Source organism: Brassica napus, chromosome C7 (assembly GCF_020379485.1).
Source record: "Brassica napus cultivar Da-Ae chromosome C7, Da-Ae, whole genome shotgun sequence".
Classification (NCBI taxonomy): domain Eukaryota; kingdom Viridiplantae; phylum Streptophyta; class Magnoliopsida; order Brassicales; family Brassicaceae; genus Brassica; species Brassica napus.
The window spans coordinates 52411704-52435394 of NC_063450.1; the positions used below are offsets into that span (position 1 = coordinate 52411704).

The 23691-nt window shown below is 33.0% G+C and overlaps 3 protein-coding genes and 1 long non-coding RNA gene across 5 annotated transcripts; 3 read left to right on the plus strand and 1 right to left on the minus strand.

The window, feature by feature from the left end:
- Nucleotides 1-2: 2 nt before the first annotated feature.
- On the plus strand, nt 3-2019 carry LOC106409186. Its single transcript, XR_007326359.1, has 2 exons — nt 3-636; nt 1277-2019. It is a non-coding gene; the product is annotated as an uncharacterized LOC106409186 (long non-coding RNA).
- Nucleotides 2020-2622: 603 nt separating this feature from the next.
- On the plus strand, nt 2623-4434 carry LOC106411220 (sanguinarine reductase). Its single transcript, XM_013851929.3, has 8 exons — nt 2623-2957; nt 3087-3253; nt 3324-3408; nt 3524-3629; nt 3709-3795; nt 3867-3964; nt 4045-4154; nt 4268-4434. Exons 1-8 carry the CDS (start codon nt 2684-2686, stop codon nt 4331-4333), a joined length of 993 nt encoding a protein of 330 aa, XP_013707383.2. The 5' UTR covers nt 2623-2683; the 3' UTR covers nt 4334-4434.
- Nucleotides 4435-11017: 6583 nt separating this feature from the next.
- LOC106411287 (probable WRKY transcription factor 11) lies at nt 11018-12608 on the minus strand. Of its 2 annotated transcripts, none has more exons than XM_013852023.3 (3): nt 11820-12608; nt 11403-11528; nt 11018-11320 (listed from the first exon to the last, which is right to left on the minus strand). In XM_013852023.3, exons 1-3 carry the CDS (start codon nt 12488-12490, stop codon nt 11140-11142), a joined length of 978 nt encoding a protein of 325 aa, XP_013707477.2. In that variant the 5' UTR covers nt 12491-12608; the 3' UTR covers nt 11018-11139. The 2 variants fall into 2 exon arrangements, with proteins under 2 accessions (XP_013707477.2, XP_013707475.2); XM_013852021.3 differs by having other exon boundaries at nt 11403-11531; nt 11820-12597.
- A 9969-nt stretch (nt 12609-22577) lies between these two features.
- Nucleotides 22578-23545, plus strand: BNAC07G43330D. The gene is made up of 2 exons (XM_013849668.3): nt 22578-22895; nt 23215-23545. Exons 1-2 carry the CDS (start codon nt 22611-22613, stop codon nt 23341-23343), a joined length of 414 nt encoding a protein of 137 aa, XP_013705122.1. The 5' UTR covers nt 22578-22610; the 3' UTR covers nt 23344-23545.
- The last annotated feature ends 146 nt before the right edge of the window (nt 23546-23691 follow it).

The following is a 23691-nucleotide window of genomic DNA, read 5'->3' on the forward strand; positions in this document are numbered from 1 at the left end:
TAAGCTTTTAACAAATTGGATTACTTATTGTATTACTGATTAAATATACACGGAATTAACACAAACTACCTTCTTACAATTTTAATTTTAATACTGTATATTGACTATTTTTTTTTAAAAAAAAGGAAGAGCTTTAATGGATTTTTTATTCCGTGAATTATTAGAAACAAAATTCAAGATAAACTAACACATAATCTGTTTACATTTTCAGATAATTAAAAAGATTCCTAAATAATTTTTTTCCAAGTGAATTTTTTTTTTTGTAGAGTAGCCTTAGGACAGAACTTCAACGGGAGTGGTTTCTTGATCGGTAAAGGCAGACTCGAAGAACTTTTGAATGAGGTAGTGTTAGTTCTTGGTGGTTTCACTTGCTCTGATCTGTTCCCCTGTGGTGGACTTGGGAGATTCCTAGATTGGTTGTTTGGAGGACACAATAGGATAAACAAAGTGTTTGAAGAGCTTGATGCTTTTTACCAGCATGTAATTGATGATCACTTGAAACATGAAGCTCAAGCAGGAAAGAAAGCTATGGATTCTCAGGCGGATATTGTTGCACTCTTGTTAGGTATGATGGACAAACAAGGAGACAAAGATTATTTCAAGCTCAGCATTGATAATATCAAGGGAGTCATCACGGTAAAACCTCAAATCTTGCTTCATACTCTCTCTTTTTCTTAAAATTACATATTCTAGATTTTTCACACCATCTTGTATGTTGGGAATACCATCTTGGGAATTCTCCATTGAAACTGCTAGCATTCCCACTATACATCACTCCACTACAACTATTTAGGTCCTCATCACTTGTTTGTGTATGTATGATCTTAGGTTTATGTATAAAGATATTAAATACATGTAGTATAATTCATGTGGGCATCAGGCGTTTATACACTCTGCCAACCTATTTCAAAGAAAATTGATACATATTTCATATAAATGTTATTTTAACATTTCTTTGTTACATAAAAATATTGTTTTAGAGTTTCAATGTAATTAATATTTACTTAAAACTTAATATTAATTACAAAATGAATTAATTGTATTAATATTTTATTTTAAATATTATTAATAAATATATGTAATTAATAAAAACATAGGTATATTATTCATTTTGTAATCGGTGTGAAATGTTTAAATAACACTTTTCATCAAATAGAAGGAGTATGTTCTTTTTCAAAACGTCCCTCTTTAAGTTAACAAAAACACAAAAATAACATACAAATGCAATCGCTTAATTGTATACATGTGTTTATAGATTTGTGTGTTGGTTGGTCAGGATATATTTCTAGCGGGGGTAGATACAGGTGCTGTAACCATGATATGGGCAATGACGGAGCTGGCTAAAAACCCTAGAGTGATGAGAAGGCACAAGAAGAGATCCGAAACACCATAGGGCTCAAAAAGGAAAGTATCACTGAGGAAGACATTGACAAAGTTGATTATTTGAAGCTCATAATCAAGGAAACATTTAGATTACACCCAGCACTTCCGCTTTTGCTACCAAGGGAAACAATGTCCCATGTCAAGATCAATGGATATGATATTCCTCCAAAAACACAAATCCTACTTAACGTATGGACCATCGGACGTGACCCCGGTCGGTGGACCGACCCTGAAGCATTCATCCCTGAACGGTTTGCTAAAACTTGTGTAGATTTCAAAGGACAAAGCTTTGAGCTATTACCGTTTGGTTCTGGTAGAAGAATGTGTCCCGGAATGCCAATGGCTGTTGCTCCTGTGGAACTAGGACTGTTGAGTTTGCTTTACTTTTTTGATTGGACATTGCCTGAAGGGATGATTAGTGAAGAAGAGATTGATATGGAAGAAGCTGGTAATCTTACCATTGTGAAGAAACAACCTCTTCAACTTGTGCCTGTCCTACACCATTGATGAGCATTGTGCTGTCAAAAAATGCTTGATTTGAGTTATCGCATTTATTTTGTGTATTCATATGTTTTTCACAATGACAATAGTTATTCATACATATATGTCACATATAATATATGTTTATTTTTCTAAGTCATCAAATCTTATTCGGCCATCTAGATTAAAAGTTTCAAAAAGATATACTCCTTTGTTCTTAAAGATAATGTTATTAAAATAAAATTTTATTTCAAAAAGATGCATGTTTTAGTTTTTAATGTAATTTTTATTAGTTAATAATGATAAATTATATATTTTTTAAAATATATACTTTTTAAAATACTATTGGTTTAAAATTATGCAAAATTGGCAAATACAAAAAATAATACATTAAATGTTAAAATTTATTATGTTTTCCTAATATGTGTAAAAATACATAAACATACATCTGTTATGAACATATATAGTATATGTTTTAGTTTTTCACAAATATTAAGAAAATGTATTGAATTTTGATTATAAAGATATTATTTTATAATTAAATATTTTCACATTTTAAGCCAATTTTTTTTAATAAATAAAATTATTCTTTAAATTTTACAGTTTATCATTATTATTTGTAAACATGTATAAAATATTTAAAAAATTCTTTATATATGAAACAATTTTTTCCTAAAACATTATAGTATTATTATTTTTATTTATTTTACATTGACCAAAATTTATGTTGTCTTTTTAAATTAACAACTAATGGCTCTTTATCCCGACAGTAATTATACTTTGTCTCTCTCTATCTCTCTCGCGTTTGCTCACACCATTCATGGCTGCCATTCTCAGCTTTGCTCCTATCTCTGTTCCCTCTACGACATACCCAAAACCCTCTCTAAGAATCCCTCTTTTTACCTCTCTGCCACTCCAATCATCATCATCTTCTTCTTATGGCCTTACTTCTTCCTTCCTGGTTAGAAATGAAGCATCTTCGTCTCCATCATCCTCTCCAATTCAAGCTCTCGCAGAAGAAGCCGTCGATGATTCTTCCCCTTTAGCCTCTTCTTCAAAGCTTGTTCTTGTCGTGGGGGGAACTGGTGGTGTCGGTACGAACCAACCATAACCATCTACTTCAATTGTTCAGTTTTTGAAAATTGGGATAATGATGAATTTCTCAAAGTTTTCATTTTTATTGTTACAATTGGTTCTTTATGGTGGTGTTTTGGTAATCTCAGGGCAACTAGTGGTAGCTTCATTGCTCAAGAGGAATATTAAGTCGAGGCTATTACTGCGTGATCTTGAGAAAGCAACCAAGTTGTTCGGTAAACAAGATGAAGATTCATTACAGGTAGTCAAAGGGGATACTAGGAATGCTGAGGATCTTGATCCATCCATGTTCGAGGTTCTCTCGTCTTCTTTCATTTGCTCATCATTTTCTTTGTTTATGTTTAGATTGTTACGGGTTTGTGTAGGGTGTGACACATGTGATTTGTTGCACGGGGACTACAGCTTTCCCTTCACAGAGGTGGAGTGGAGACAACACACCTGGTAAAGTAGGTGAGAACATTTTCTCTCCATAGTCTTTATGATCTTTTGTATTGTGATGATTAACAATGAATGAAACAAGGGGGTCTCCCCTTACATTGCATGTCATGTTTTGTGTTCTAAAAAGATTGGGAAGGTGTGAGGAATCTCATTTCAGCACTGCCCTCATCTGTGGAGAGAGTTGTTCTGGTTTCATCAGTAGGTGTCACCAAGCCTAATGAGCTTCCTTGGAGGTGAGACTTATATAGTAGTGTGAAACTTCCATTATCTGATCGTCTCTATTATCACTTCATGTATGGTTTTGTTTGACAGCATCATGAACTTATTTGGGGTTCTTAAGTACAAGAAGATGGGGGAAGATTTTCTTAGGGAGTCTGGTCTTCCATTCACCATTATCAGGTTTGGTATAAAAGAGAGGTAACATATGGTAAACATATGGTTTGTTAATTTACTGTATCACATGATAACAGACCCGGTAGATTGACTGATGGACCATACACATCCTATGATCTCAATACTTTGCTCAAAGCTACAGCCGGTGAACGGCGTGCTGTTGTCATTGGTCAAGGTAATTTTTGAGGTTCTTGGATGCTGAACTATAGTAATTTGAGATAGGCTTGTTTTTACATTAAGGTTTTCTTATAACAGGTGATAAACTTGTTGGAGAGGTAAGCAGACTTGTGGTGGCTGAAGCTTGCATACAGGCACTTGATATTGAATTCACTCAAGGGAAAGCTTATGAGATCAATTCAGTTAAGGTAATCATTGAAGCGTCTGATCAAGAAACATGTCTTAAGGGGTGTCCTAAAGAACCAAAGCTTTAGTTTGATCGTTGAACATGTTTGGTTTTTTTGATGGGTTGTGGTTTCAGGGAGATGGTCCGGGAAGTGATCCGCAGAAATGGCGAGAGTTGTTTAAAGTTGCAGAATCCAAATGATAGGGGAGGACACTGAGAAATGTGTACAGATATGGTTCAGGTGTGTATACACATATACTTGTGTAATGACTTTCATCTATACATAAACATGATCAACTTCACATGGAGGACACAAGCAAGCTGAGAGATAAGAGAGGGCCAAGAGAGAACAGATAAACTGTTCATTATTGGTATAAAAAATTCATAAAAGTCGCAAATCTAGTACAACAACTAAGAACAAGAACATTGCTGATCTTCTAGTCATCACATTAAATAGAATAATCTTAACCCGCTTGGTCCCTATGAACATGAAATCTTATGAGATAAATGAACTAAAGAGGCCCTTGATCAATGACTAAATACACAATCTGCTCACATTTTCAGACAACAATCGAGGTGCGAACAGCACATGGCTTCAATCAGGCAACAGCGGAAGTAGCGCGTCGAATGTCAACATCATTCTTGAGTTTCTCACTCGGCGGTGTTCCTCTGAAACCTCCATATCTCATGGGTTTAGGAACGTAAAGAGAGCTGAGAATCTTCTCCAAAGCCACCACTGAGTACCTCACGTACTTGCAAGCTTGTTCTCCTAATGATGATGGAGACGCCATGGGGGGAGTGGAACACTGTTATCCTCCAACAGCCTCCGGAACTAGCTTTCAAGCTTGTCTAAAGCAGCATCCCTAAGCCCACCATCAAGCCCAAACTCCCTGAGACCTTTCAAAGACTTCTTCAAACTCGAAAGATTCTTGTCATCCAGCAACGCTGTGATCTTCCAAATACTCAACGATATCTTCCAACCACTGAATAGCTAAACCCACAGTTCTCCTCTAGGAACCTCAAAGCTTCCTCTAACCGCTTTAGTACAGCTAAATAACAGGAGATGTCGTTCTTGGGGTCTGATAACAAAGACTTCTCAAGTCCATGGACAGCGCGTCAAACGGCTCGGTTAATGTGGCCACCAACAGCCACGAGAGCTTCTTTATCTGCTCGGATTGGCCTAACCGCAGCTTCAAGGGAGGGTAATCTCTGCTCAATCTCATCAAACTTGGGACCAGTTTTCCACAGTTTGTTTTTTTCTCGACACGGGAAACTGCCAAAGTGCATGAGACAGCCAGGCACAATGTTACACAGTATCACTTGCGAAAACAATGCCTACATTAATCAAATTCAAATGATAATAACATACTAACCTTTTAGTTTAATAATTTTTTTTTTTTTAATTTTTCTGTCAACACAATTATGTACATTTTCTTAGAAATGTGTTCAGATTTATGCTTTTGATGCCAAGGATTTCCTGAAAATTAGATTCTGAATTAAATTTATGCTTTTGATGGCAGTTTACCGTGTTCAACTTTTTGGTAACGCAGGAGTTAGGCCTAAATTAATTCACTTGTACTTCTCAAATACATAAATGTTTAGGATGTCAAGCAGCTAAGTTCAGAAATAATATAGTTGATTTTAGTCTCTGTTCTATAAATCAGCAGCCTAGGCCCGGCCGCTTGGGTGCTACGCGTCACTCTTCCACCCTAATTTATGTCAAATCGGTTTAAAAAATCGGATATCCAATTTTCTTCGTCTAGACCGCCTAAATGACAACTTAACCGCCTAATCTGTTTTTTTTATTATTTTATTATTTTTATTTTATGTTTAGTAATATTTTTATTTATTTATTTGATCTAAAATTTTATAAATATCATTTATATTCATAATTTTGATGAAAATTATACTATATTAAGTTTATATATTCTATTTGTGTGTTTTATACAATCTTAAACATGAAAATGTATTAATGTTATATACAATTAAAGATTAACATGTTTTATAACATAGTAGTTGCTCTGGATGGTCTTCCCCCGGTGTGAAAGCAGTTGGTTCCGTAGTTTTAGAATTCTGCTGATCCCAAGTACTCCATCTCCATCATTGCATAATCTAAAAATTCCGCCCCGCATAATTTCCGATTAATCCTCAATTTTTTCTTTAGGCGCTAGGCCCAACCCAACCGTTCGACTAGCGCCTAGCGCGTTCCCGAACAGGGATTTTAGTGTGTGAGTCAGTAGTAATGTAGTTGACGTACCTGGTACGTACAAAACTTTATTTGTAGCTAATTTGTTTATTCTGATATATATATATACTGACTGGCCTAGCTAGCCACTAGAATTGAGATTATATTTAGTTATGTGTTGCACAAAAAAAAAAATTAGTTATGTATTTTGTTTTCCACGAGATTATATTTAGTTTAATCCATCTGTTAGGTATTGACTAAGATATATAGTTGAATCATCTTTTATGTATGACTTCGGTTTGGCTTTCAACTATGTGACATATTGCCGTGCAGAGACATGTATAACAAGGATGAATATTCTTCACCTCTTGTTTGGCAGAATAATCAAAGTGATTATCTAGCTAGGTTAACGAGCGGACAGTAGATATAAGTTGACACTACAAGAAAACACCGGTATTCCGATGACAAATATCGTCGGTATGTCCTCGGAATAACGGTATTCCGAGGACATACCGACGAGAATGGTTGTCGAAAATTTCTCGTCGGAAAGTAAAATTTCCTCGGAATTTCGTCGGAAAATTCCGATGGAATACCGAGAATTAAAGATTCCGAGGACATTCCGAAGAAACATTTCCTATGACTATTTGTCGGTATCTCCTCGGATGTTTCTGAGAACGGTCCTCGGAAACATTCCGAGAGAAAAGAGTATCGGAATATTCCGACGAACTTCGGCCGTCGGAATATTCCGAGAAACCTTTACCGTCGGAATATTCCGAGGAAGTGTATCCGTCGGGATATTTCGAGGAGATATGCCCTCGGAATATTCCGAGGAAGTTGTCGTCGGAATATCCCGAGGGATACACTTCCTCGGAATATTCCCAAAAATAATTTTTTTTTTTAAATTAAAATTTTATTTTTTTTAATTGAAATTCAAAAATATAAAATTAAAATTGAAATAGAAAACATATTAGATAATATTTAAAGTTGTACATACCAAAATAAAACATACAGAGTTTTTGAAAAAAAAAAAGAAAGAAACTACGGGAACTGCTCGTTCGGGTACATCCTCTTCATCATCTCCATCATTTGCTCGTTCTGCTTCCTCGTTGCCTCCCATCCCGCTTCTTGATCCGCCATCTTTTGCTCCAACGCAGCTATGCAGTCATCTTTGTCCTTCAACTGGTCCATAAGCACTTCTGGATCAACATAGGGCTGTGGTGCAGAAGGAGGAACCGACCGGGCTCGACGACCCAAACCGACCAAACGTCCCTTCTTCTTTGGAACCGACTGAAATAGAAAATAAACAAATTTAAATAATAGAAAAGATGATAAAATGAAAATAAAGAAATAAATGAATTGAACTTTTTTATAAAGAACATACCGATTCAACGATTTCGTTGATTCGAATCCGGGACAAGTTGGTCGAAGCCGTCGAAGTGGCGTCCAGGTCGGTTTGAAGCTGAGATAGATGGGTCTCTTTGTCTTCCTTCTGAGTTTCGATCAGGCTGAGCACATCCCTCACAACACCATCATCAATCTCCCCGGTGTGTTTGTTGGTATGTGTCGTCTTCATTAGGACGAAATCATCAACCGGCTAGCCATCATTTTCATCCGCCTTGAAAAAAACAAAAGTTAAACAAACATTAGAAATTAGAAGAAAAGCATAAAAATAAAATAAAAATACTTAAATAATTAAAAAAAAAAGATTGAACTTACCAAGCGATTCCCGAGAGTGGCAATAGTCCGGGCACCCAAATTGTGCTTGTACATGCCCTTCCCGCCACGATCGCTCTTGCGGTTGGCGGAGTTGGTCACGGAGGTAGCTTTCGTCTCTTCCTTATCCCAATGCACACACAACTCCTCCCAGGCCGTGCTGTTGATTAACTTCGGGACCTTTTAATAAAAAAAAAAAGTTTAATAAATCCAAAAATAGTTTAATAAATTCAAAAAATTGTTTAATAAATTAAAAAAACATGGTTGATAAGTCACTTCTGCTTCCACTCGTAGATCTGCTTCTCATAGTTGTCCATAACTTTATGGACGAAGGCGTCACGGATAAAGTTCGTGTGATCGGGATTCCAGGTGAACTCTTGCTGAAAAAAAAACACCATAATCTACATCCATTCTAATTGGTTCTTCTAACCTAACCGCAGGCTGAAGTTCGCTAGTACTACCATATTCATAATCAGTTTCTCCATGATGATACCAAATTTTGTAACTTCGTGTAAACCCATTCAAATATAGATGAGTCCAAACATCTCACTCTTTAATAATCTTTCTATTTTTACAATTAGAGCAAGGACATCTTAACATACATGTTTCTGCTTCCGGTTGTCGTTGAACTAACCCCATGAATTCATTTATACCTCGTTGGTATTCTTCCGTAAGCAATCTCGTGTTCGGATCCAAATGAGGTCGATCGATCCAAGAACGATAATAATTTGAAGAATACATGTTTTTTTCAATCAAATTCGTGTGTAAATATAGTATGTGAGAGGATGAAGAAATGGAGTGAATGAAGAGATTGGGGGGGGTGCGGGTATTTATAGATGAAATGCTGCCGACAGTACCGAAGAAATTCCGACGGAATACCGACGGCAACGGCTCTTTCCTCGGAATTTCCTCGGAATTTTTAAAATCCCCAACGGCTCTCTAACGGCTATAATATATCCTTGGATATTCGTCGGTGTTTTCCGAGGAATATGACTTCCTCGGTATTTCATCGGTATATTCCTAGGAAATTCCGAGGAAACCCAAATTTTGGGTTTTCTCGGAATTCTCTCGGAAATTCGTCGGAATATTCCGAGGATCTCATTTTCCATCAGAATGTGCGTCAGAATTACAATATTTTCTTGTAGTGTGAATCCAAGTCCAAATATGTTACGTGTGTTTTTACTATTACCTGACGCTTCATTTAAATGTTTATTTAGGGATGATAGGTGAACAAAGTCCCATTAAAAAAAAAAGACAATGTAAAATGTTGTATAGTATAGAGGTTCCCATATTCGAAACGCATAACTCAACCCGTAAGTAGAAGTTACGTTTCGTCAAAACAAATGTCAATACAAAAGAACAGTCTGATTGGGCCAGGCTAGAAAGCAGACCTCTACTGTTTTCAGTTGTAAATTTCAAAGTATGGCAGCTAAAAGAACGAAGAAAAGTGTTTGTCCGAGAATAGAACATGTTCTGCATATAATGATATCTTGAATGCATAATATACATGTTTAATTAATGTTCCAAAAAAATGCATTTTTGTAGATTACACTTACGACCACGCGAGTATTCGTCATACCATGTAAAATCCCAATAGTAACAGACATATGTTTTCATTACACTTTGTTGACTGTTACGTATAGTTACAATCTAATTAGGCAACTTGATCATATACATCAAGATGGATATAATCTCAAACGTCATCAGTCGTCACCAAGTTGGTTCAATATATGGAATTGGAACATGTCGAATATTGAACCTTATAATTAAACCATACAAGTAATCCAACCTTTATGAATTTTCTTATAAATCGTCGAGTGTATAGTTTTATTAAAAATCATTAAAAAAAACTTCTTAAAACATATGATAATAAGTATGTAGATATATATGAAACGATCAATTAAAAAAAACAACTTTTTATCAAGCTACCATATATTATTAATATATGAATATACCATATTAATATATGAATCTCATGCCAAATTTCAAGAACTAATTCTCAAAACTTGTAAAAGCTGTGGCTTAGAATTTAACTTTTATTTTATTAAGGTGTTGAAAGCCTTTGGCTTACTATTTATTTTGCGGGAAAAGATAAACATTTGTGTCTTTATCAACATGGTGTTGGTCCAGTGGTTCTGTAATAATGTAGTTTTCTCTGGGTTGCATTCGTGTTGGAAGATGATTAAGCAATCAGTTTTTGTTTCCAGTTTCCGGAATTAGTTGAGTCACAGCTTGTATGACCTAGATATCAAAAAAAAAAAAAAACATTTGTGTCTTTGTGGCAACCCAAAGGCTTACGCAAGCTCTTTGAGAAACCTCAAATAAGGATTTAAATTTTTGTACCACATGATTTGGTGGTGTGGTCGTTTTGTAATACATGTTATCGTGTATCCTATTTTGCTGGTGGGGCAAGTGTTAATGGTCTTTGATTTTTCCTTCCTGACAAGAAACTGAAACTTGTCCCACTCACAATGTATGAGCTTTTCGTACCCTTTAACATAGCGAGAAGCTGCTATGGTTTTGATACATCGTGCCAAATTGTTTGCCGTATGGATGGATGTTTACATACATATTAATACGTATAAATGCGAATGTGACACATGAAATTTACTGGAAGGAAAAATAATGTCAAAGGAAACTTCGTCTAAATTAATATAGTTGACCCTCAACTTGTCTTGAACCCATATAAGATCATAAACTAAATTCATATTTATTTTTAAACAAAAAAACTCAAATTACGTGAGTTCAACACCCAAATACACCTAACTCATTAATAACTCATTGACTTTCTAATCATTCATGCCTCTCGTCAACTTTACTTTAAGAAACAATCCAACACCCACCAACTATATATTTGTACTTATTAAACTATTAATAATAGCAAAACAAATGAATTACTGAAAATATAATTAGTGCGCAATTAATTCCATAACCACTACCTTGTACCCATATCTGATGATCATCTAATTTCATAACGCACCAGGAGATTAGTATTATCAAATACATTCCACCAGAGACTAATTTTTCTAATTAAAATATGTTTTAGTACAAGAAATTTACAAATCAATCCCTCTATTACTCAACAAATCAAAAACAATACAAGTCAAAGTCAAGCCGAATTAAACACAAAATCATTAACTCCCGGAGAAGAAACATTCTGTTGCATCGCGGACGGGTTGTGATCGTGCTCCCATTCATAAGTCACGATAAGCATCGATGGATCATCCAAAGCTCGTTCCACGTGTTTCCTCGCCGGACACTCTTTAAACGTACTGCACTTGTAGTAACCACTGCACAATAAAACATATAAACACCGTTAGATCGTGTATTCAAACATCAACGGTGGATGAAACAAGAGTGAATGATAGTTACCGTGGGTGTGGTGAGCCCTTGATTGGTTTTTGACCGTACTTCCTCCACGAATACTCGTCCGGTGGAATATCGGCGATCTTAGAGCTTATCGCCGGTACCCTGATGGTTCTCTTCACTTTATTTTTTCTGCTGTAATAAATAAAAGAAAGAAAAAAAACATACTTAATTACCGAAATTGTTTTATTTCAACAAGACCAAACAGCAGTTTTAACGTGCGATGTGTAGCTAAATGGAGCTGCGTTCATCATGGGATTAAAAGTCAATTATAGAGATAACCGGGAAAGTATACTAAACCGGGAATATATTTGCTTAATTGAATTATTGCTAATTAGTCAACTAAGCGTTGAATTTTCGGACATAACTGAAGTGTTTACTGGGGTTAGTTGTTAAAGCGACAGGTGGGTGACGTAACAATACCTTTTCTTACAGTGGCACTTCCCGTGGCCGGAGCCGGAGATCTTCCCGGAAAAATTCTCGGAGTGCTCGTGCTCTGCGCATCTTCTTCTGTAAGGATGGCCTGCCAACGGTGGCTTACCGGAGGAGTTTACAGGCTGCGACGCGAGGAAGATCGAAGATCCCTTGGAGACGCTGCCGTCGCCGGTTATCGCCGACGACATGTAGGAAGAGTTCAACGACACGCTGAAGTTCTCCTTGGCGAAGTCCATCTCGGAGCTCTTGGAGCTGGATCCAAAGACGGTGGGTTTAGTGAAATCCAGAGTTATGCTCGGCTGGCTCGACGGAGCCGCCACGACCGCCGGAAGAAGCTTCGCCGTTGGTCTAGACGGCTGAGAAACAACGACCGGAGCCGCCTCGGGTTTAGCGATTTGGCTCTGGTGTTTCTGAGGAGACGCAACCGGTCCGCGTCTGAACCGGGCGTGACCAGTACGGTTAAGTAGAGAAATAACCGTTTTGAATTTGGAAACGGTGAAGTCGGTTATCTCGGAGCAGTCAACGTTGTTGTTACGCTCGGGGGGGTTAGTGGAGAGGACGCGGATCAGATGCTCCATGCTCTGTAAGCCTTGCGATGCAGCCTCTTGGATAGCCTTTTGATCGTCCATCTTAGGAAAGCGCATTAGATCGACGGCCATGATGGATTGGTTGGTCTCACTGTTTTTTTTTTTTTGCTACGAGAAGAACGTTGAAGATGAGAGAGAGAGAGGTGGTGGGTGGAGAAGAGAGAGGAAGGATGGAGTGATATATGGTGAAAGGAGGTGACCGGGTCAGGTTTTGAGATTTTTTAGTCAAAGCGGGAAGGTTTTGATCTAACGGCTGTGATTGAGTTGAGTTTTTTCCACGGTATAAAGCAATCAAAGTTTGGTCTTCAAGTTCGAGGCTACTGGACCCCACCTGGCATCAGAATTTTTTCGTTTCTTCAAATTAAAGATATTTTTTCTTCATAATACTCAGTTTTCGTAATTATTTAACAAAAATAAATAACAAACTTAGAAAAGTATCATAAGTATTTTTGAATTTTTTTTATCTAAACTAAATAAAAGCTTTAGCTTTAATAATCAAAGGTATGGAAATAAATTTCTGTAAATTATAAGTTGATAATTAGTTCATTACAATGTCAATCATTCATCTACATACAATGGAGAAAGATGGCCAGCTTGATTTCAGTGGAGGCATGGGAAGAGTTTGTCTTTTTTTTTTTCTTTTTTTGCCATCTATTTTTATTATTATTAACGGGCCAAAACCCAACAAGCTAAACCTATATACCGTACAACCAACATAAACTTAAAACATAATGGCGAAATAAAACTACTTGGACCTCAAACCCAAATGTGAAGAGTTTGTCAACTAGACATAGGATGATTTAAAAAAAAAGAATATTTGAGATATTTGACTTTTTAAGTTTTAGTTATATTTTATGTTTGTTCCAATTTGAATCTTCTTTATTGTTGCAAAAGTCTAATGACTAGTATTTGTCAACTATATTTACGATTAACATAATTCGATAGGTTGCTTAATATAATTCGATGACCCGTTAAGGAGTTTTCATAACAATTAAAATTTAGTGTAAGACTTTTCCGTCTGAACAGCAATTATTTAATCATTTTAAACAGCAATTATTTAATTATTTTTACAAAAAGCCATCTAGAATATTTTTTTGAAAAGTTGCCGTCGATACATCCAAAGGCTTACGTAACTTGCTAAATACCCTTGTTTTTTATGACCATAAGAGCATGCCCATCAAGGGTTCATATCTAAAATCCTCACGGAATCTAAAAAAAATATTATTATGATATTTGTGGGCCCCAATGTTTTGATGAAATTGTCTTTCATGAGCTCGTTGGTATGATACGGGTTCAACACTGTTCGCGGGCCCCAGTGACACGTAACGACCCGCGATTGGTTCTTTAAAAAAAATATATATATTACGAAAAAAAATAAAATTAAAAGAAAAGGTTAATCTAAGATTCCGTGCCAGGGTTTACTAATGAGAATGCTCTAATACCCTTGTGTCTCTAGATTTCAATTTTGTCTCTTCTCTCTTCTCTATTTTTTTTTTTGTGCACCTCTTCTCTTTTCTGTATGTTCTAATATTTTTATCTCTCGTATCTCCTCTTTATGCAAGCTTAAATTAAATCACAAATCTCTATTTTTTTTACTCTGATTCTATTGACACCCATAATGCTAATCTTATTATCTCACCACCAATTCCACTGTTGCCAATTTCGAATTACAATCAACTTTTATAATCTTCCAATCTCAATAATAATTATGTGTCGTGGCATTTTTACGAGGTAGTTGAGTGACTTGCTAACCTTGACGAGTTCGTCATCTCATCGAAGAATCTGTTATCTCTGTTGCGGATTCATGGAAAAAAGGATCAGAAGATCTCGGGAAGAAGAAAGCTTGAAATCTACATTCTTTTCTTTAGATAACATGTACGTTAGTAGGTATTTTATTACTTACCTGCTCTTATTTATATTTTAATAGATTCTTAATCGATATATGGAGTGTTAGTTTTTTGGGGCTATTTGATAGATAACTGATTAGCTGTTAATAGTCTCGTTAACCGATATATGATTTGTTAGTCGATACATTTTGTGATACATAGATTGTTAGATGATACGAGAATTATTAGCTGATATGTTAGTTGTTATGTAAATTGTTACCTGATAAATAAATATTTAGCTGATATATTATTTGATATCAAATAATAAATATTCATTATTAAGTAATTGATTCTTTTAATATTGATAAATATTTTCTTAGTGGTCATTGGTCGTCCAATTGTTATATATTTCTTAAAGAATCGATAATTTATCCAACTGATATGATCCTTAACAGATAACAATTAAGTAGTTTATTTATTATATTAACAAACCGATAAATGTGATATTAAGAACTAAGAAGAGTTCGTCGGAGGATTAGATGAAAAAATAGAATTGGCGGTGATTGAGAAATTCAGAGATTGTGTGAAAAATTGATAAATATATCTTAGTGTTCAGTTAACATAATGTTTACCCGCTAAATCTACAGTTACATGTTTTTGATAAAGTAAGAGGGCATTTTCGTCGGTGCAGTGTCAAAAAATTACTACTTTTTGGGTTATCCATAGCTATGGATATTCTGTCAATTTGAATCTTCGCCTGGTATATTATACCAATTGTCTCTATTTTTTCATAGCATTCTAGAAACCTTCTTCACTTGACAATTTGACATTTTAATAAGTGAACCCTTTGTTAACTTTTCTTATTAACCTAATCATCTACATATAATGGGAAACAACGAAGAACCATTATAATGATATACTAACAAGAATGGTTTGACTAAAACATAGTATTAAAATTCTATTAGAACAGCGATAGAATACGACAAATGAGGGTGAGATTTGTTTAAACAAAGTATATAAAAATACAAAAAGACAGAGCCATTGACTACCTCGGTAACCGGGTGGTCCCGTTATCTCAAATCAAAACCGTCAGATTTTCTAAAGTGTGATCCTGCGGTCGATCTGTGAATACTAGTGTTGACTATATTTATGATTTTTATGAACCTAAAAAATCTTCAGCCAGCTATTTGGTTCCCCTCCCTCACGTGTCGACTATGTAATGTCTCATTGTATATTTATGAAATAGTTAGCTGTCCCGTTTTTTAAAGAAGAAAATGCCAAAAATAAATTAGGGAAAGCATAAAACTGAGAGAAAAAAATTAGAGAAACAAATTATCTGAATATTAACTTCACTAACTAATACAGCAATTATTATAAATTGCATTAACCAAAAGTTTGCGAAAATATAGATTTCATTAGGTGTAGACAATAGTGAAAATGAACACCATTGTTTTTTAACTACGGTATTTGGTCGAAACCAAACTAGTCTTCTAGTCAATAGTCTTCTAGATAAACAATATCGATAACTAATTGGATCCTAAATTTTCTAGAGTAAGGTAAGATAATAACAACTTAACTTTTAGCGGAAATCATATTAAGAAGTGATAACTTAAAAAAAAATGATAAGTTTATGTCTTGTCTCAAGCTAGCTACCACTATACCACCACTGTAGTTTGTGAATATAATTGTTTCAACATTTACCATGCATATTTTTCATCATACATTTTATTGTATTTGGTAATTTCATAAGCTAAGTTTTTCTTATTTGCTAAAAATTTCATAAGTCAAGTTGTTTGTGAATGCGTACGTTTATCTTCTCTACTCCGTATTTTCAGGTATTAGACAGACTACCGGTTAAGAAAAACTATACGATTAGCTATGTGAACAACCGAACGTGTTGGGTGTGCATATAATAACGTGTCATTGACGCAGAACAAGCCATGAGTTCTTATTTAAAACACCAGTTTTTGTCAACGATTAAATTATAACATGGGGTAGTTGACCCAAGATGTTGTATTGTTATTGTCGTGCACGTCTATCGTCTATGTAGTTATAGTGCAATGCAAGAAAATCCCACTGATGATCTTCTTCTATTTTGTATATGAACACTTCCAAACTAGGAACCTATTTCAGTACATGGAAATACCTGTTAAAAAAGATTATATGGGATTATACATTCTTTAAACGTTGATGAAAAATTACTGCAGCATTATAAGCGCTTAGTAGAAAGAACATCTCTTGATCTATTACACGGACTATTCAAGACTTAGATTAGCTATGAGTTTAACTCCACCACCTTTTTTTTTTTTTTGGTAAAATATTAAATTTTATACCAATTTTAATTTTTGACAGAAATACAAAGATAATACGAAGAAGACAGAAAAACTAAAATCTAAAACAACAAATAATACACTAGGAAAAAAAACGCTACAAGCACAATCAAAAACTAGCAAAAACTAGCCAACAAGACACCTTCTCCACGACTAAGAAAGAAGAAAACTCCAACCATGGCTGACAAAGACATGTCGCAGCTTCGCTGGAAAAGTACGAAGTTTCAACCACATCAGACCCGCCACAATAAAACTCACCGCAGCCTCACTTAAAGTCATAAATCATGCATAACTCTGAATAACGACGTTTGGCACACCGGTGGCTTCACGTATCATTATCACGGTATCAGTCACGATCTCATCACACACAGCAGGTATCCTCAACGACAATTAAAGCTCACATATCCCGTTGTCTTTTGCAATATTTAATAGTCTTTTCAATATATTGGAAAATCCTCCCCCATTTTTGTTATTTCTCCAATTTTTATTCACGTTTTTTCATAACGAGCAGGTGAAAGAAACGTGTTCGTTGGTATCTTTAGGTACTTATCAATTCTATACGATGCGATTGAAGCTTCGTATTTCTAACATACACTATTAACCATTATCGCGTGTTTTCATTATAAATACAACTAATTAATTGAACGGTGCATATTTTATTCTCAACACTGAAGTTAGTGGGAATTTTGATATACAAAACAATATATAGCTTTATATTAAAAGTAATAGTATATATAACTCCGATATCAGAACATTTAACCAATATATATCTAAGTATATAATAATTTACACTATAAGTTTGTTATTGATCATTCGAATGCAACCTGTCAACCGAACCATTGATTCTACAAGAAGGTTTGGGCCCAGCGTTTTAACTTTATAAAGAAGTCAACGTAAAGATAATGGACATGGATTTGTTCTATAGACGTTGACTGTAAACATGTAATGTACACACGGAGTTAACGCGCATTTGACAAAAATGGCGCATATCTTAGCGTTTACGTTCTGACTAAAAATATTGTCACTTTTTGTTTATGCTCTAACCATAATTTCTCACTGTCAATAGTATATCGATACTGTTTATATTGATCGTCTATGTTTTTTCATGAAAACATTTTGACTATAAATAACTATATTATGTTATTTCGTAAAGGGAAATTTGAGCTATAATCCAAAAAAACTATATTTTACTAACTAACCATATAACCCCCTCTCTCTCTCTCTTCATTTTTCTTCCTATCTCTCTATACCTTCTTACTATAAAACTAATATTCTCCCCAATATAGTCATTTAACAAATTAACCCTTTCGTAAACATAGATATGAGATGATAAACAAACAAATACAGAAAACAACTAGTTGTGAACTGTTATTTGTTTTTTGTAGTCAAGAAGTGTTGGACCTAGGTTTATAATCTCCTTTTTTATCGGATAGTTCAAGTGATGTTCCTTCAGGTACCGGTGTAATGATGTGGGTTGAGCTACCAAACACTGAATAGTCTGTTTTATGTCTTATGAATCGCATGTAAGTGTGTAACTATACTCAATACATGCATTATCTTGTCTACAATGGCATGCATGTTGTAGGTTTCCACAAAACTCGGTAAAATAGAGTTTGAAAGAAAGCTGTAAGGAAGAATATGTAAAAGAAAAAGCTTAACTGAGAGTGGAATCCAATGTGGACTTGCTTAATTATATTCTCAATTTGTGTTTTTCTATCATTATTTTCAACGTATACATGGATGTAACGTTGGATGTCGAATTATTTGCTTTATATTGTTAACTTTATCGTTTAGACAAGAAGCTGCACATGGTGGTCTTGGAATATGAAATATACCGTATAAAATAACCCATCTAGAAAACGAAAGAAATTATTATCCCACGAAAGAGAATTTTAAAAGTCTATATTGCTTGACTTTGGTGTTAATTATTTTGTTAATTAAATCAGCAGAAACCTCTTAAATAAACCTTCGAATCAATAGTCGTATCAGGTAGACAGATTTGATTCTTGTTTAGTTGTTTACTAGTTAAACAAATCAATGAAACATGCTCCATATATGCTTTCATATCTCCTATATAATAAACCAAGAAGGAGAATATACTTAAATCGGTGACATCGTCTATTTTATTAAAATAGAAGTATGAATAAGAAATAACCCTAAGACTTACAACTTAATTACAACTAAACCCTGCGCAGATTTGAATTTTCGGTTTTTGGTTATTTATTTAACTAAATAATGTATTTGTAATATTTGATGTATTATATTCACCACGTAAATAATTTTTTTGGCATCTTAAACCATCTATTTACAATGAATATTCGATATCATATAAAAAAATTGAACAAATAGACGTAATTAGAGAATTGTAGACGATATATAAAAACAATGGTTATTAATGTAAAATATGAAGAAATATCATATTATGACTTAGTATGGCATAAAAGATTATAAATTAGTTATACATGTTTAAAGAAAATAAAATGATTTTTAAACTTCTATGAAAAATTTATAATTTAAAAAAGGGCGATGAATTAGTCGTCAAATTGTAAATAATTTCATAATTTTATTAATAATAAATTATTTATAGTCTTTATTTTTCGTCAAGATAATTATTAAATGTCCATAACATTAATATATTAAAAGACCATATTATGAAAGACCATGTTGTAACCGTTTTTTCCGGGAAGTGTAACAAAAAAAATTACATTTAACTTTTCGTTTTGTTTAAGTTTGTGTCGGTAAAAGATTAAAAAAAATATCTCTATCTTTTTCAATGTTCAATTTGAAGCTTATTATGCGGAAATCATACGCAAATATATGCAATTGGTTGGAATCTCTATATCTTTATATTCTTATAAGTTTTAAATTTATTGTTTCCTCTTCTGCAAGCAAATCAATTATCGAAGTAATAGATCAATTGGTTGAAATCAAATATATTCTTATACTTAGTGTAATTATGGTTACAGTTTTTATATTTAATAGGTACATTAAAGATACGACATTGAAGATATTATGTTTTGATTAATAGAAGATATTGGATTTTGAGTTTGTATTTATTGATTTATTTTTTTATAAAGCTTAGAAAATCAATGGGATGATTGGTTGGTTGATACATCCTATAAAGAAAACGAAAACTATAGGTGGTTTGAATATTGTACATCGATCAATGCATGATGTTAGTTGACTATATAAAACTTGAACATGATCATTTCAAACTAAAGTATAGGTAGGTTATATGCATTTGTTATATTGTAGTTAATATATTTTAAATATTACATAAGTCAAATGATTCACGTTTTCGTAAAAATAAAATTCAAGTTCATTATTGGGCCGTACTCGTACGTAAAAAGCTACGTTAAATATGATGTATTTTTAGGTTCATTTAATGACATTAAGTTTAAATTTGATTAAGAAAAACTCATTAATTTAACTGGAAAAGACAAGCATTAAAATAGGTAGGTTTATTTAATGACATTAAGTTTAAATTTGATTAAGGAAAACTCATTAATTTAACTGGAAAAGACAAGCATTAAAATAGGTAGTTTAATTTAATTCTCAAAGGCATGGAAGTGTAAATAAGTTAGAAAATTTAGGGGTATTTTTAATGGGTACTTCTCTTTAAATAATAGAGATACAATGCCACTGAAACAATTAATAAACTTAAATCTAAATTAATTTTTTTTCTAAATCTATTCCACAACAAATTCATGTTAAATATTACACTTAATGCACAGTAATACTATAAACCTTAATATGTAAAGTTGAAAACCTCTTTTCATAAACTTGTGGTATTATCCTCTATTAAATAATGTTTATTACATTTTTCAAAATTTTATTGTTAATGAAATCAATTAACAATATTTTAAAAAAATTAAAGAATATGCGGTATTTGAGAATAAAAACTTAATAATGAGAACATATTTAAAAAGATTCATTTTACCTGATAATTCTAAATTTGTACCTTATTAAATTTTTCAAATAACCAATTTGACTAATCTATTTAATTGACGATATTGTTTTAGATATATATAACTAAAATGCTATTGAAAAATTATTTTTAAATTATGTATGATATTACATATGTTCAATTGAATTTTACCTTAAATTACTTTTCTTTAGTAAGGATTTGAAATATTAGATTTGGTAATAACATGTACATTTAATTATTAGTATTAAAAAAATTAAAAACACCTAAGATTTTTCTTATGAGAAAATGTAATAGGAAAAGTTTCAAAAGAATATTTTTCAAGTTTTGTATATAAAGAAAAACATTTAGACAAGATAACAACGTTCTAAAAAAAGAAAAAAAAGTTCAAATAAAATAAAAATCCTACATATAATAAAATGTTAAAGTTAATAAGTTAAAACCTACTTTATTAAAATAGAAGTACAAATAAGAAATAACCCTAAGACTTAACTTAATTACAATACAATGCCACTGAAGTAATTAATAAACTTAAATTAAAATTGTTTTTTTCCTAAATCTATTCCACAACAAATTCATGATAAATATTACACTTAATGCACATTAATACTATAAACCTTAATATATAAAGTAGAAAACCTCTCTCCATAAATTCATGGGTATTATCCTCGATTAAATAATGTTTATTACATTTTTCAAAATTTTATTGTTAATGAAATCAATTAACAATATTTAAAAAAATTAAAGGATATGCCGTATTTGGGAATAAAAACTTAACAATGAGAACATATTTAAAAGATCCATTTTACTTGATAATTCTAAATTTGTACCTAATTAAAATTTTCAAATAACCAATTTGACTAATTTATTTAATTGACGATATTGTTTTAGATATATATATATATAACTAAAATACTATTAGAAAATTATTTTAAATTATGTATAATATTACATATGTTCAATTGAATTTTACCTTAAATTATTTTTCTTTAGTAAGGATTTGAAATATTAGATTTGGTAATAACATCAACATTTAAGTATTATTATTAAAAAAATTAAAAACACCTAAGATTTTTCTTGTGAGAATATTGTAATAGGAAAAATTTCATAAGAATATTCTTCAAGTTTTGTATGTAAAAAACATTTAGACAAGATAACAATGTTTTAAAAAAAAGAAAAAAAGTTTAAATAAAATAAAAATCCTACGTATAATAAAATGTTAAAGTCAATAAGTTAAAATAAAATCAATTTGATAATAATATAAATACAAGAAATGCAATTACTCATTCTAACAAATTACTCATTTTAATAAGTATAATATAAATATTTTTGCTAAAAATGCATGACGAATATTATATATCGGGTTGGGAAATTAAAAATTAAGACTACTTATATAACGGGTTGGAAATTTAAATATAGTTATCATTTATGACCAAAAACCTATCAAAACATGTCAAATATTATTTTCAAATATATATGTTAGTTTATGGAAAACACACACATAAACTAAAAATAAACTAAACATATATATTTTAATTATTATGCGTAATGTCATAATAAAAAATACATAATACGTAAAAAATAAATATATATTATATTATTTATAGAAAAAAGTAAATTTCTAAAAAATGAAAAAGTGGTTTCTTTTTTTTTACTGGAAACCCAAATGTTGTAAATAATTATTTCCAACGCGTATCAAACCCGACCAATGAAAGGCTACTAGCATTTCCTTTACCACTAGCCAACTCGATATCGGATAAATAAAAATGATATCGGTTAAATAAAAACAAATATTCGCGTGATATTTACATTTACAGTTATATAAATCATTTTACTTTTACTATTAGTGGAATTATGTAATAGCAATATATGTATTATGTGATGTATTTTTATCACCATTTTATTATAATTTTTATAGATTATATAATTGTGTAAAAAATATTTAGTTACATTATGTAAACAAAAAAAAACATCCAGTTATACTTAAATGGGGTTGTAAAAGTCGGCCCATTGGATCAGATTATTCTGTTCGGGTCGGGTTGATTTTACCCGACCCATAATGATTATCCTTGTAGCTTGCTTTGGCCAATCGTTTGTTTTCCAAATCTCACATGATGGCGAGACTCTTGGTCTCTATCCCTATGCAAACCACCACACAAACGGTCTTTCCGGCGTTTGCATCGCCGTTATTTCCGCCGCCGGGGAATAATTTACTAGGAGGAGCGGGGGGATTATGCCTTAACCGGAGAAACAGAGACTGTTCCTACGTGGCAAGAGCAGGGCCGAGTACGAGTAGCTACTTGCTCGCGTTCGCAATACCAGCTACTCTTATTGCTGCAACCGTCTTCACTTCAGCCAGAATCGCTGATAAGCTTGACGATGATTTCCTTGAGGATGTAAGATCTTTGCCAGTTCTTGAGTTTTGGGTCGAACTGGTTCTACTGTTCTTGAATTTATGTTTAAGCAATGATATGATGTAGATATGATCCATATGCTTTCATAAAAATAAATATATTATTACATCCTTGCATTTTCCGACATAACTGGATCTCTGTGTCTGTGATAAATCGGCTAAAGTGTTTGCTTAGTAAAAGTGTAATAACCACTAATGCATAACTAAGCAAGAAGCTCTTTCTGTACATGAGCTGAATCGAAACAAGAAATGGTCTGTAAATCTAACAGCATATATAATTCTTCTTCTTTTTTTTTCTGCAGATTGCGTTGAACCAAGCAATAAAAGCAGCAGAAGAGGGAGATAATGCTGAAGGTGAAATCTCGCTGGACGATGTGATTAAAGAACCTGTCCTTCAACGAACCCGTAAACGTCCTAAGCGTGAAGTTTAAGCCAAAAACACACACATATATAAGCTTCTTCTTAAGGAGAGATTCTCCAATGTAGTATGTTGTGTTTGTATAAGGATGTAAGCTTGTAGTAGTCTTCCTGGTCACATTTATAATTTTATATAGTTGTAGTTACTTAAATTTTTCCAAAATATCATTTGTATAATAACATGATGATGAATCAAATACCTCATTCTGACGGTTCTATGCCATTTGTTTGTGCCCAAGCTTTCTATAACAATGGAAGAAGTATAAGGGTATATAGCTTAAAATACGGTATCGGGCTAACTGACCAAGTACAATATCTTATTGGGCTTTAAGGCCCATTTGAGTATCCATTTACCAGATTTG